The sequence below is a fragment of the Brachycentrus maculatus genome, unplaced genomic scaffold (genome assembly GCF_059751285.1).
Source record: "Brachycentrus maculatus isolate JH-2025_06_01 unplaced genomic scaffold, ASM5975128v1 h1tg000192l, whole genome shotgun sequence".
NCBI classification, from domain to species: Eukaryota; Metazoa; Arthropoda; class Insecta; order Trichoptera; family Brachycentridae; genus Brachycentrus; species Brachycentrus maculatus.
This window is the reverse complement of record NW_028280943.1, coordinates 35,587-50,961: the sequence shown is the minus strand read 5'-3', so window position 1 is coordinate 50,961 and position 15,375 is coordinate 35,587. Positions and strand designations below refer to the sequence as shown.

Sequence of the window (15,375 nt, the reverse complement as noted above, 5' to 3'; positions counted from 1 at the left end):
CATTGATTTTTTACAGCACTTTACGCTTTAGATGGCAGTGGATGGCATGAAAAATTTAAAATGTTATCTAAAAAAATAGTTTATTAATAAATTGCCAATATTCAAATGTATTATGTGTATCTATTCCATAGAGAATTTTTAAAATTGTAACAAGTATATTTTGTATAAATTTCTACTGCATTTCTTAAATAAGATTTGTCAATAAAAATGTTAAGAAAATTTAAATAAAAAAATCATACTGTATCAACAAGTTATTTTAAGATTATCTGTAAATACCTCTAAAAACTATTTTGTTGATAGATGTTTCTCAAATTTATTTTCCATTTCTTAATGTTTCTTTACTTTGCTATTGAAAATTTTGATTTTCCTCTTCATTTTTCTGTTTGATATTTACTCTAGTAATGTTAATATTAAAACTTAAATGTACATCATTTATTTAAGTAGCTTACAGAATAAGTGCGTAATAAATGCATATTTTTTTAGCATAAGGATTTGTAATTTATGTTTATTTCATTTTGTATTTTCCAAATATTAGATTTAATTATTTATAAGCATGAATATTTCTCAATATGCATAATATTTTCTTCAATATCTTATTACGTTTTTTATATTATCAAATCAATTAAAACAAAAAAATCTGATGATTTTTTTAATGCTATGCATGTTGCTATTAAAAAATGTCAAATATTGTTGCATTAGTATGTCATAATCATCCCAAGAGATGTCTCTAAATGTCATTTCTTAGCAATGAGTTCTATTTTCAAATGAAATATTCAAATCCAATGAAAAAGCGAAGCCAAATTGAGATCACAAAAATATATGTGGTTGACAGCTATAGAATGATCCCATTTTCTGTCTAGCACATTAACATATAGGTTAATTTTACCTACTAGAGCTTAATGTGACTAATAATTTCTATCCGAAGTGATCCCTGTATATTCCAATATTTACACTGTCAAAAGTGCTGGCTAATGAAATGAGTGAAGGTGTAAATATAATACATTAATTTTGAGTTGCCAGAAATGTGAATGAAACTTTTGAAGAGGCTCGTAGCAGTTAAATGGTTAAAAATCAATGTTTTAAGAGGCTATCATCGCAGTATTTATCTATGAAAGTTGTTTTTTTTCATAATATGATGAGCTCAATACAAAAGCAATCCCTACTTCCAATTTCAAGATATTATCATAAATCAACCACAGATGATACAGGTCTTCTGATCTCTCCAAAGTGAAGGGTGAACTTGAAATATAAAGTAAGAAACTGATAATCTGTGCAACTCATCCCCATATGATGTACAATATGTAATAATTAAACGCGGTTCTTTTTCTAAACTGTTATAATTGTTATGCTTAGCCAGTACGCGTGCTATTAACTTGCTTGCTGGCCACTGCTCGCTTGGCACACAGTTTGTGACAATGCAGTACCCAAAATTCAAACCCCGATATCTCTCACCCAAGTCTTGACATTGTCATCATCTTTGGCTTAAAATGTAGCTAATTCTTGGAAATAATCTCAAAAAAATCCTCTGATATAGTTACATGATAAATTAGGCTATGTTGATCTTAACAGCTGTTGTAATTAGATAAATGTCTGCATCTCACTCATGTCCTTCAATGTACATAATACTAACTTGTGCTCTTGTATTGGAGAGTGAGAGAGACACATTAAAAATTGTTAAGGAGTAATTACATTTTAAATTAAATGTCATCTTTTTAAAGCCTAAATGGATAATTTGTTACTTATATTACTGTTGTAATAAAAGAAAAAATGGATGGTACTTATGAAAATAAGTGTTTGAAATATGTTATTAATAAGAGATGTCATGTCGTAATATAAATGTCGTAACCGATTTTGAACACAGTGGTCGGGTAAAGATTTGCTGTTGAAATTCTATGTTTATTTGCTTGTAGCAGTGGCATCATCTTATCCAATGTGAACGCTTTGTATGCCTTTTAGATACTCAAACTTACGGTACTGCATACCCCCTTTTGCTGCTTTTAAAACTATAGCTTGATAAGCTTTAATCATTTATTTATCTGACATGTTCTTTCATGGCTTTTTTATGCCAGATTCCACTAGAAGCTACAATTTTTTCATCATGGTTTCTACTAAAATGACAATAATGATGGAAGTAATAAATATCACAATTGATATATAAATATACACCGCTTTATTACTGTATATAAATGTAGATCTTGCTTAATTGTTTGTTATTTATTTTGTTTTCACATGTGTTGATGTAAATAAATTGTTTGATTGCTTGTTTACTTTTGCAAATCGTAATTTCGTGTTTCTTTAGTGTTTTTATATAAATAAATTTATTGAAAATATTTATTGTTTTTATTTTTTATTTGGCAAAGGAATATGTATCTTCTCTTAAGTGTCATTTATACAAATGCATTCCACAAGTCCACTCCACTAAGATGGGGCACTAGCCTTCTATAAAAAGATATTACAAGACAATGAAATAGTCCTCATAATTTTCCAGGTAGTCCAATAAATGTTGTTCTTTTCAGACCCAGTAGCTGCCCTAACCACTGGCGCATTGAATCTGATTGTGTATTACCCTTTTTTAAATACACATTTCTAGCCAATTGCAGGACAGTTCGTTGCCGGTTCCATGCGCGTCATGGGGATTCCATGGCTCCTAATGGTCGGTGGACTGATGCAGTCTTGTCTGATGTCAATTACATGAATGTACCAATGTACCAGCAAAGAATTTCTTTATTTCCGTTTTATGGAAAATATGTTGTTTAAAATAAACTAAAGTACAGCATACAAATTTTCAATTTCATTTCATAAATTTAATCTATTTTATGTCTTAGAAGATTTTTTCTGTTTTGAATATTGAAAGCATTAACTTTGTGGATTATATTGATATATTATTTTGAGAAATAAAAAGACTGTTTTGATCCAATTAAGTTTCAATATAAATTAAACCCTGAAGAGGGCAACAGGTTGTTGCGGAAACTAGTTGGTTAATAAAAATGTGAGTGGATCAAAACACAAAGTCTTTTTATTTCTCAAAATAAGATTTTTTTCTTATTAAATACATTTTTCAAGATTTTAATTGAAGGTGAAATAATAATTTTGCATAATTATTTGAGATATTTTTTCAATGATTTGGCTTTTAGTGGACAGGAACTTTTTTTTTCATTATTCCGCTTATTGTATACTATCACAACATGATTTACATTTCAAATGTGTCCGTTCTTGAAGATTGACGCAAATATCAACGCACTAAAAATGTTGGCAGATTTCACGGACGAAATTGTGATTTTACGAAAAATTATTTACGGTAGTTGAATTGATATCTATTTTGTGCCGTAAATTCTTTATTTTGGAAACTTGTCTGCGGATGGAAGAGAAAAGATAAAGAAATATGGTATGAAATTGCATTACAACCATCAGACCATTAGAACTAAATCCAAGCAAGAATTAAACCCACAACTCCAATTATACGACCATTTACCCAATCTAGTCATGGATCATATCTAATGACTTTAAAATTTTCACATTATATTTATTTAGGCAAATTAAAAAGATTTTAAGATCGAATGGGGGACAAAGAATTTTTGAAATGTTTCATAGGCATAATTTGTTTTTATTATGCGTTTTAAACGTATTGTCCAAACGCAAAATAAAATATTGTCAACATTTATTGTTTTAGTTATAAGGTAATCTGTATACAAATATATAGGCGCAATATAAATTGTCCAAAACTATTATATTTATGGTAGGTAGGTAGGTACCCGTAAAAAAATGTTACAAATTACCCCGTGATTCAAAAAAGTTCGTTATGTCGATTGACGTCGCTGCGTATTTGGGAAATATCAAAATTTAAATTTCGCACGAGTGGTTTTGTTTGTTCCTTTGCTGCCCGTTAATATTTTTGTAAAAACAGAAATAACGATCCGAAGAGAGTGTCAGTTCATTGTATTTTGTACTTAATATCGCTTTGAAGATCTATACGAAACATGTCGGAAACCGTAAGTAATCAGAGCCCCGTTTGTTTGTATAAGTGTCAAAATGCGTCGTTTCATGAATGTTTTATATTGTTATAACCTAGCATGTTTTTTATGGCAGTTGTAATAATTCGCGAATTTCTTTGCAGTTTAAAATAGTCATTCCTATTTCGAGTAATATCGAGACCAATGGAACTGATGCGGAGCACGATCCTCAGTTCGAGCCAATTGTCAAGTTGCCACTTGTAACGGTTTCTACGAACGAAGAGGATGAAGAAGAATTGTGTAAATTGCGAGCAAGGCTGTATCGCTTCGATAAAGCCGACCGTGAATGGAAGGTAATCACAATATTTACCCATCTGGCATTCCGTTTAAAATGTATAATTCAATGTCAGATTTTATTTTTATCATATTTTGTATATTCAAAGCATTGATAACTATTTGGTATGGTAATAAAACATCCTTATCATCCATTGTTAACTTTGTGCAATACCACTTTTATAAACACTTATTCGTGACTACCGGTTTCGGAAAATCATTCCATCATCAGGTCATTAAAATAAAACTATTACGATTTGTTATTTGTGTAAAAATAAAATTTTGAAAGAATGAAAGATTTTTTTATGATTTTTTTACATTATAGACGCTTATAAGGGTTCTATTTGCTTACTTTTAGTAGAACGCAAGAGACGCTAAAAAACATTGCACAGATGGGAATTGGGTTTGTGGTTACTTGTTATTAGTATACTAAGGGTTGGGCGGCAGACTGTCATAATTTAGTATAATTACGATCAGGGTTTGATGAAAAAACCACCCGATAACAATGGGTTAACACATGCTGGATGGGTATTTTTTTATACCTGCGGACCGCTGGCCATGGGATTTAATAATTATGTTAATATAGTTAAGACAAAGTTAAACAAAGAGATTGATTTATATTTGATTATTCATAGAAAAACATTGGATAATTCCTTATTTTTGGCCTTTGAAATGAGGCTTGCGCAGAAGGTAAAAATACCCTTTCCATCCTTAAGCATCAATTGACTGAACGGGTAGAAAATACCTTTCCCGTGAAGTGTGTTAATAGATATTAACCCTTTTGACTCTGACCATTTTTTCTTATAACTGATCAGCTACTCTGATCAAAAAAATGTGATGTTTTTCTACCATTAAAATAAATATTTTGGCTCCCTAATTTTGGGACACTCTGTCTGGCAATTCGTATGACCATGTTAATTAAGATTTCAAAAAATATTTCAGATAAATACAGTTAATTTATCTGAAATATTTTTTGGTAGAATATACTTGGGTGATAGAGAAATCAATGATTAAAGTTATACCTGCGCCGGGCCAGACATTGTGGCCCACGGAGCTGCCTACTAGAATCATACGGGCCAGAATGTCTTGCCTTCCGAGTGGTAAGAGTTAAATATATTTTATTTGAATTGTGTTTTTAGGAACGTGGTACCGGTGATGTCAAACTGCTCCGTCACATGGAGAAGAACACTGTACGTGTCGTTATGCGAAGAGACAAAACTCTTAAAATCTGTGCCAATCACTACATCACCGCTGACACGCAACTCAACCCTCACATTGAATCTGATCGTGCCTTCAACTGGACAACGTACGGAGATTTCGCAGATGAAACTGCTAAGCAGGAATTCCTCGCCATCAAATTTGGCAATGTTGAAAGTAAGTACGATTATGTATCAAAGACGTCTTGGCTAGAGAAGCAGCATCTATCATTTTCATACCAAAGAAGATGCAAGTCTGAGCATCTCAGAGCTGTGACCTGGCATTTGGCTGGCTTAAAGGATCACTTGATACGTTTGTGTAATGTTTGCCTTATTTAAAGTGAACGCTTAAGCCAGCCAAATGCAAGGTTGTAAGCCCTGGGATGCTCAGACTTCTGTTGTCCTTCGTTTAAAAACAATACATAGATGCTGTGTCTTAAGACACCTATAATATATTTATTTATTTCATAGATTCATACATTTTTTTTACTATGTGTATTACGGCTCTTTAGGCATGGCCTGTGTTGGCCGAAAAACTTGCATGTTAATATAATTTTTAATTTTTTTAATTGTTAGATTATATACATCACATACAATAGATACAATAACAATTTACAGCATAAAGGTTTTACAATAAAATAATTACACCTGGACTTTGATTAAATCACTTTACACCTTGTCCCTTCCAACGAGAAGCAACCATCGACGGACACTGTTCTTAAAGTGTGTGTCGATGGTTGAAATATACATTGATATATCATCCATTGAGTGAATAATCCAGTGTCCGATAATAATAAATAATAAAATATCGTAAGTATGATGTAAATTGTTCTTACGCTTACACTCTTGGCACTAAGTGTCTTTGAATGATGTGATTCACCCATTTTCGTGGCCCTATTTTGATATTTTGTTTTGTGACTTAAAAAGAGAAGCGGCAACACCGGTAACTAGTATTTTCAAATCATACTGCTAGATGAATTCTTATTTAGTTGTATAAGATGAATCAATCATAATAAATATATTTTCCCTAGACGCCACAATATGGAAAACTAAGTTTGCCGAAGCGCAAGAAATTGTCCGAACGAGGTGCAGTTTATACAACGGTAGCGATTTAAACCAATCCAACGACTCTGAGTTGAATTCCTCCAAGGATTTATCCGACTCGGTGGAAAGTGAAGACTCGCAATCGTCCCAAAAGGAGAATATCGAAAATGAAAAGAAGAGTGACACTCCCAAAGAAATCTTAGATCCCGTCACAAAAGAAAAAACCCTGGAAAAGCAGGCCGATGATCATAAAAACGAGGAAGGCGTCGTTCTAAAGCTCGCCGAACTTTCTGTGAAAACCGAAGAAACAGCGAATTAGAGTATGTGACTCTTACCATTTATCCAGTATGTATTGTGATGTAAAATAATGTGACTATTTTTTTTATGAATATATATTTGTAAGTGTTTTAAGCATATCATTTTTTATTGTGTTACCCCGGAGAATCAAATGTCACATTAGAAAATGATCATAGTATATACGAAAAAAATCTCATATTTTCACACAAATTGTAAATCATTCAATATTAATTCTTTTTTTTAAAAAAGCATGATTTCTCAGCTAGGGAAAGGTACCTCTAAAAGTGATATGCTGGCAAAATTGTATTGTTTTATTGATAAAACAAAAAATGCGAATGTTGCCATTTAAAAAAAAAACATTTTTAAATTTTTTTTTAATATTGAAATGTCGCTTTTTTTACAAGGGCATCATTATACATTTTTAAATTTAATTCAAACCAATTAATTTTAGATTTTGTATTTTACATCGATATAGTGCTATTTTTTTATGGTATTATAAATTTTTGTTCTATGTATTATTACCTCTTTTGTATTTGTGTATGGTTAGCATATTACACTACAAATATGTCCCAGGTTTGATGCCGCATAGGTCAACTTTAAATTTTAATGTTCTTTGTATAAATAATTGTTACCATGTGATCTATGATGAAGATAACGCCGCATTAATCCATGTTTCGTCTTATATTATGAAAAGTTACAGAAAACTTAATATGATAAAATTCAGAGTTGCAAATGGGTATTTTCTACAATTCGATTAACAATTAATTTTTAGCGTAATGAAAAGCAGTCAAAAAATTCCTGTCATGTCACGCATTTTTGTCATTGTGCCATCAGTTTTTCCCAATTTTTACAATAGGTTTCGCGTGTGTTGATATTTTGAGAGTAAAAATATATATTTTTCATCTCACATCATATCAGTGGGAATTAAAAAGAGTCAAATAAATGGTAATTATTAGTATTATTGATAACAAAAAAACCTTTTAAAGTGATGATTCATATGGAGGGCTATGAAGTTTGTTTAAATTTTTAGGTTGCATTATGTTGGTAAAATTGATTGATTTATTGATTTTTATCATGTTTTTCAGAGTGGCAATAATTTGCTAAAAAATTTATGATAACTAGATGACCGTAAGATATAGGGGATTAAGCTCTTCTTTTCCTTAATTAATGGGCAGTCACTTTGTGGTAATATCTATGCATTTTGCAATTAAGTTTTACTTGGTAAATACCACCATTTGAATAGTTGTATTTACCAAGTAAAAATTAAAGATCTCGTTGAAAACAAAATTATAGATAGAATAAAATAACAACTATGTAGTTTTTTCCAGATGAATTTTATTTGACCAGCAACCGAGTTTAAAGTTTCATTTTATTCTATAGAATGCAGTTCCAACAAGAAATGTCAGTACAAAACTTTGAAAAAAATATAGATGTTTTGTTGATAGGTCAAACTTTCAACCGAAGTACTCCATGAATGTCTCCAACAATTTATATATTGTTTTACTTCATCATATTTAATAGTCATTATTTTTATTATTAGTATTTTAAAAAAAGAACTCCGATTCATTTTAGTTTGCAATAAGTCACTCACCGTTAGCAGGATATCGGCGGATATGTCAGCAGATTTGAGGAGACAAAAAATTACCTTTCGCTGAATATGTAAAACATACTATATTTTACCTCTGTACGCATGTGTATGTGATGGGTCCAATTAAACTTCAATGTGCCTTGTTGAATTTTAACGATATATTCTTTGTATAAAATATATGTGCATAAAATATGGTTTATAATGTTTTAATATGTCCAATGACGTTGCATAATTACTAAAATGTCGCAAAAAAATATATTTATTAACTCGGCAGAAATATATATTTTTAAACTTCGCCATATTGCAGTCATAGTGAGAAGTGATTTATTTTTACATGTAACCCTATTTAGTTTATTTCTGATATGACTTACATAGATATTTTAACTGGCACATTTCAAATTTCTGTGCTTTCATTGCCAGCCATACATAATTTCCGCACCACAACTTTGCTACTCATTTTACTAGCTTGATAAGCATTTTTGACGGTGTCAATATTGGGACATGCAGAGACATTTCTCGGGATAATCACGACAGTATTAACATGTATTTGCTAAAAACATTGCAGCATGCTGGGCACTGCTATATACACCTAGCAGTCAAATGGGTAAACTGACTACACATTTTGTTGCCATAATAAAATATGAAATTTTCACTGCCAATGTATGATTTTTTTTAAATATTTTTGGTTGCTGTGTAAATAATATCATCAATGGCAACAAATAATATGTGCTATGCATAATTTTTTTTGTTCATTTCCCAAGTTTTTTTTAAGTATCCTTATAAATACTTTAGCTTTAAGATTTGTTTTTAAATTTCTTAATAACTGAAAAGTTTGTTTTACAATAATGTTTACACATACCTAGGCGACAAACATACTTATTTTACACCTCCCTGCTGTATTTATTTCTTCAGAAATTTATGAATGATTAGATTTATTTTTGGATCCGTATTTTACTATAGCAAAACAAAGTCTCATTGGCTGCAAACCGTGTTTTTAATCTACAATTTATTATATGTATTCAATTAACATTCCTATGTACATTATACAATACTCAGATAATAAATAAAACTGTATTTTTATCAACTTTTTATTATTTATAAACATGTAAATGTTATTTTTTCACACAATTTTTATACCGCCTGTTTGTTGCATGAATGGCTCTATTACGGTACTTAATAAAGTATATACATAACATCTAAAAAATCAATTACTTTGTGAAATGTCATCAGGAACCTGTCATGTAGCTTGCAACTACCGCGAGCATATGTTATCCACTTCAATTTAGATGGAGTTCGAACTGATACTTGATGTGATACAAACACAAACTACTAGTACCAATCGCAAACTCTGTTTATTTGCGGTTAAAGTGGACATTTTGGAGCATTACATATATAGTTTGCATTTCTGCATATTTTTTACACAAATAATTTTTAATCTTAACTAATAAAAGATGTTTAAAAAAAATTGACTTAAAATCACTAATTCAAAATACTAGTATATATAATAACTAACACAATTATGTACTCACTAAGGACGGGAAAGGTATTAGATTGATGATAAGACAGACACAGTATTTTCACCTTCCGCATCGGCCTCATTTCAAAGTCAGAAAAGAAGGAATTACATATTTATGTTTTTATATGAATATTATGTACCAATCTCTTTGTTAAAGTCTTTACTACTACAGGGGTAGGCAGAAAGGATGAAACGCCACACTCTTCTGACCTGACATACACTCCTCGCCTCCTTCACATTCATACATCTAGTCATACATGCCCTCCGATTACGCAGACTTTTGACACCACCAGATTTTAGGTTCTGATTGATCTGATCGTGCCAAGTCATTGACATAATTATCAAATCCCATCGCCAGCTGTCCGCAGGCGTAAATAACACCCGTCCGAAATGTGTTAATTAAAAAAATATATGTTTAACAATATTTAAAAAAAAAAACAGAATTGATAAAAGATCAAACAGCAATTATTATTGGCCCATTATGAATTTGTAGGTTTTTTTTTGGCTAAGGAATTCATTCTAGTTGGACATTGCCACTTCAACGTTATAAAGAGTTTAAAATACATTTTGATTTGTTGCTTTTAAATGTCAAATACATTGAGAACAAGAAAATCGTGAAGTAGTTAAAAACATAAATAAATAAATAATAAAATATAGGGTCACCAAATTATTACGATGTAACTAATTATAAAACACACTGCACTAATGTGTAAACGCAACTAGCCGTAACATGGCTCAAAACATTCTTATAACTGGCCTCTATCATATACGATCACCGATTTTGCTCTATCTCTTTCCTTTACCAAGATATTTGTAATCCAAATAACCGCAAAATTGTATTAATTTGATACATGTTTTGGTAAAAAGCATAATTTTAAGTTAACTATAAACTCGTTTATCTCAAAACTATTGTTTTTAACTTGCGGCTATTTGCATTTGCACATTAGCATAGGTAAAATTTGCAGTTATGCTAATAATTGCACTACTAAAAATATTAAAATAAGAACTTCACTCTAAAATACATAGTTTGGAATGATTTGCCACAGCATATTATCGGAGGAACAAATGGAATTGTGATCCGATTTAAAGTTCGTCCTTTGGATCTTTCTCTTCAAATTCTGCAAAGCTCTTGAGTATGTTAATTTTGGTATGGATTTCCTTTCTTTTGTCTTCTGACAATTTCCCGTCTAGCAACTTCTTCAATCTGTCATTCTCGTGTTCCAGGAAGTCTTCCCCCTTTTCCAATATTCTCTTCATGACTAGGAGATAGATTTTACCCGTTTTTTCATCCTGGAAATAAATAAACTTATAAACCAAGAAGGCAAAATATCGTCTTCAAACTCTTATCCGCTCCCCAACGGTGCATAGTACGCTTCATCATATAAACACAGTGTTATCTTGATCGTTAACATATGAAGGAAAGGTGATCAGCCCTCCGCTTCAGGTACCAGTCCAGGGTAATATGAAATAAATCATCATCACTCATAACCCTTATCTGCACCCAATGGTGCATAGGGCACTGCATCAAATTGACGCAGTCTTATCTTGATCATTACTTGATCAAGGTGATCACTCTTGCGCTTCAGAAACCAGTCCAGGGTAATAATAAATAAATATTACAGTGTAAAATCACTAATATTTGTTTTCACCCCCCCTGGGAATCGAACCCGGGACCTCCAGAACGGTAGCTAAACACGCTGACCATTACACCACGGAGGCGGACAGATGAAATAAATATAAGAGTGAAAAAATTACTTTTATTTATTTGACCCCCCCCCTGGGAAACGAAACCCGGGACCTCCGGAACGGTAGCTGAGTGTGCCGACCATTACACTACAGAGGCGGAGGCAAAATATAATCAGAGCGTAATAAATAACACTAAGGACGGGAAAGGTATTTCTACCCGTTCGCTCGATTCTTCAATCGACAAATTTAAGGACGGGAAGGGTATTTTTACCTTCTGCGCCGGCCTCATTTCAAAGTCAGAAAAGAAGGAATTATTCAATGTTTTTATATGTATATTATGTAACAATCTCTTTGTTAATGTCTAAAATATATGTAAACAATTCGAATCCCGTCTCCATTGCTCCGCAGGCGTAAAAAACACCCGTCCTTAGTTGTGAATGGTACACGAGGAACTGCATCAAATTGACGCAGTGTTAACTTGACTTAGTAGAATCAAAAATTCTGTGTTTGATTTAATTAATACATAAACTAAAATGGAGTTCTACAAATTAAACGCCAAATCAATAAATAACTTGACTATTAATCTCATCTTTGAGATGACTAGTCTAGAAACCACCTCCACCTCCGTAGTGTAATGGTCAGCACGCTTGGCTACCGTTCTGGAGTTCCCGGGTTCGATTCCCAGGGGGGGTCAAATAAATATAAGTGATTTTTTCACTGTAATATTTATTCAATATTACCCTGGACTGGAACCTGAAGCGGAGGGCTGATCACCTTTCCTTCATGTGTAAATGATCGAGATAACACTGCGTTTATATGAAGCAGTGCCCTATGCACCATTGGGGTGCGGTAAGGGTTTATTATTTTAGTCTAGAAAAGATATGGAAAAATCAGTCCATACTGAGAAAAATAAAACCCGCCTCGTGAAATCTCTGGCATTTTCCATTGCATTAGGAGTGGAAGAAATTAAACAGTTTACTAGTTATAACTTAAATGAGTACACATAACTGCCAAGAGTCAACCAAAACAGTTCTGACACAAACCATATTGCACAAATAATACAAGAAATTAGTTCAAACCTGATTCTTCAAACTGGCCACAGTATTTTCAGTTTTCTTCAGCAGTAAAGCCTTATCATCAGCGTTGGCTTTTACAAAATTCAGGGCCAATTTATCTAAACTCGGAATACAGCCCGGGAAACTCAGATGAATTCCGGAATGTTCTTTCAGAAACTTCCGGATAATATCAGTTGTCAAAGGCTTCTGCGTTAGTGTTACCGGTTCGCTCTTACCGCGTAGGAACAGTTTAGTAACGGGATAATCCTCCTTTTTTACATTATATCGTTTAGCCAGTTTTTCATTGTCCCTTTCGCCGTAGTCTTTAACCCCTACTTGCGCTATTAGTAGATCGTCATGAGCCTTGGCATCTTTGGCAATTCTTCCGTACGCTTCGTGTTCGTCTCCGTAAGGAAAAGCCACATCGAACTTGACTAGAGATGCCTCAAATTTGCTGATAACTTTATCAAACGTATATTCATCTAGCTCGATGCAACCTGTACATGCAGCGCATTCGAAAACTTGCAATACATAGAGGAAACCGATTAGTAGCAGGTACTTAACGAACATTTTTAATAAATAATGTAAGCTTATGCAAAAAAAAACTTTTAACGATATTATCGATATATAAACTGCAACCGGCAATCGAATGTCACTGCCCTTCCGTGTTATTTGTTTGATCACTATTTGACGTTTACAAATTAAAATAAAACAACAGAAGGCGATGCGTAAATTTATACACGGCCAGATAAGTTTACATTATCTAGAAGTTGACGTGTAAAATTTTAAATGGTTGATTTTCATTACCGTTTATTATGTTTATACCATTAGTAATGTACAGTTTGCAATTTTCAATAGTTAATTATTAAACTATTCATATCATTGTTAATTTGAGGTTAAAAATGAAAATTCAAACTCCTTTTTTATTATTCAAATTGGTACCTACTCATATTGTTAATAAATATGTAAATATAAATACTAATAATAAATATGTAAATATAAAACCTTTTCGATTTTCCGGGGTCCGATTAGCTTGAGACACTTGAGTCATTGAAAAAATATTTTATAAAAACAAAAATATTTCACAATAATAGTTATAATGTCGAAACACGTGTTGAGGGCCAAACACATTTGTTATCCGCAGTGAAAGAATAACAGTATTTCACTTATTTCTCATGTTTATGGCTTAAAATATTTGTAAAATACAATAACTTGTTAACCTTTCTTTTATTTCTTTGTCGTCATAATATTTATAATAAAAAAATTACGGCCTTTTCGGTGTGATTTATCAAAAGGGAGGTTCGGAAAGGTACGGATTTTCTTATATCCTTTGTGGTATTAATTACCCGGGAAATCGATTAAAAGGTTTTTTTACATCTATCCGGGATCGGTGTACTGTATTTTGAATTATTTTTTAAAAATTATTTTTGAGTTTTTGAACAATTTTTTTATTTTTTTTTAGTTTTTTTGATGGTCTAAAAATATGTATTTTTTTTTTTTTTCTAAAAAGTCGCTACCTAGACACTTAATATACGATTTTCAAATATTTATATGGGTAAAGAGCTGATCTTAAAATATGTGACAAAATTCGTATCTATTCGTTATCGAGCTTTTACCTGATAAATATACTATCGAATACATGTACATGAAACTCATGAAATTAAAATATAGATTGTTTGCACTCCGCTCTCGCCCATATTAAAAATCAATTATCAATGGATAACAACATCCTCTCTACCAGAATTATAATATTGACCACAAACGGATTCCTACCACATAACGTTCACATTAAAATAATAAATATTAACAACATGAATCAATTATAAAGTAAAACTGAATTACTATCATTTGGTCCATTTTATAATGATGTCTTATTATTCTTCTGTAATTGAATCAATACGGTGCTGACTTGATCGTTAATTATTATATTAAGGGAAGCTGATCAGTTCTGCGATCCAACAATTAATACATATTACTTATACTGAGAAATTATGCATAATGTTGATTACATTCAATACAAATCATAAAAAATAATTGTTGGATTCATGTAGAATGAGGCTACATACTGTTCATTCAGCCCAAGTAACAATTTGTAAGTCGGAGAGAGAATATGTAGTTGAAGGTGAAGAGCACCAAACAATAGTTATTTGCAAATGTCACCTATCTCATGTTATATTTTGTAGGCCTTAGTAACTTGTTTACAACATAATATTATAATAAATTTTCTTATTGTTATTTTAAATACTATATAATTTATTATAAGTCACAGTATTCAATGATTAATTTTTGCATACGCTTCACCCTCTACTAAATATTGTAATGAAATAATAAATTTGAATTCAAAATTACACTAAATATATTTTTTTAAACAGTAAAAAAATAAGAAACACAACTAATATTTCAAATACATGTATTTTTATGGCCTTCTAGACCTCAGACTAATTAGTTTTTTTTTTATATTTGCTAATTTTTTATCAGTTTTTTTTTTATTTTATGATTATATAAAGACTATAATATAGTCTGAAATATAATTAAAAAGTGAGAAAGACAATCAATGAAATAATCTTAGAAATAATTTTCAAATTACAAAACCAAATAATACAATATACCTATCTGAGATATACAAGAGATTAATAATTTTTTAAATCATATTTGTTAGGATATTTCTTGACCACCTTACTGGAAACAATAATATTACTGGCTTGTGGTT

General features: G+C 31.4%; 2 protein-coding genes across 2 annotated transcripts; one reads left to right on the top strand and one right to left on the bottom strand.

Moving 5' to 3' along the window:
- Positions 1-3,833: 3,833 nt before the first annotated feature.
- LOC148307720 (ran-specific GTPase-activating protein-like) lies at positions 3,834-9,486 on the top strand. Its single transcript, XM_088262924.1, has 4 exons — positions 3,834-3,989; positions 4,115-4,303; positions 5,423-5,657; positions 6,511-9,486. The coding sequence occupies exons 1-4, from the start codon at positions 3,978-3,980 to the stop codon at positions 6,840-6,842; spliced, it is 768 nt and encodes a 255-aa protein (XP_088119050.1). The 5' UTR covers positions 3,834-3,977; the 3' UTR covers positions 6,843-9,486.
- Positions 9,483-13,354, bottom strand: LOC148307719 (endoplasmic reticulum resident protein 29-like). Its single transcript, XM_088262925.1, has 2 exons — positions 12,690-13,354; positions 9,483-11,214 (listed from the first exon to the last, which is right to left on the bottom strand). The coding sequence occupies exons 1-2, from the start codon at positions 13,233-13,235 to the stop codon at positions 11,008-11,010; spliced, it is 753 nt and encodes a 250-aa protein (XP_088119051.1). The 5' UTR covers positions 13,236-13,354; the 3' UTR covers positions 9,483-11,007.
- Positions 13,355-15,375: the final 2,021 nt, after the last annotated feature.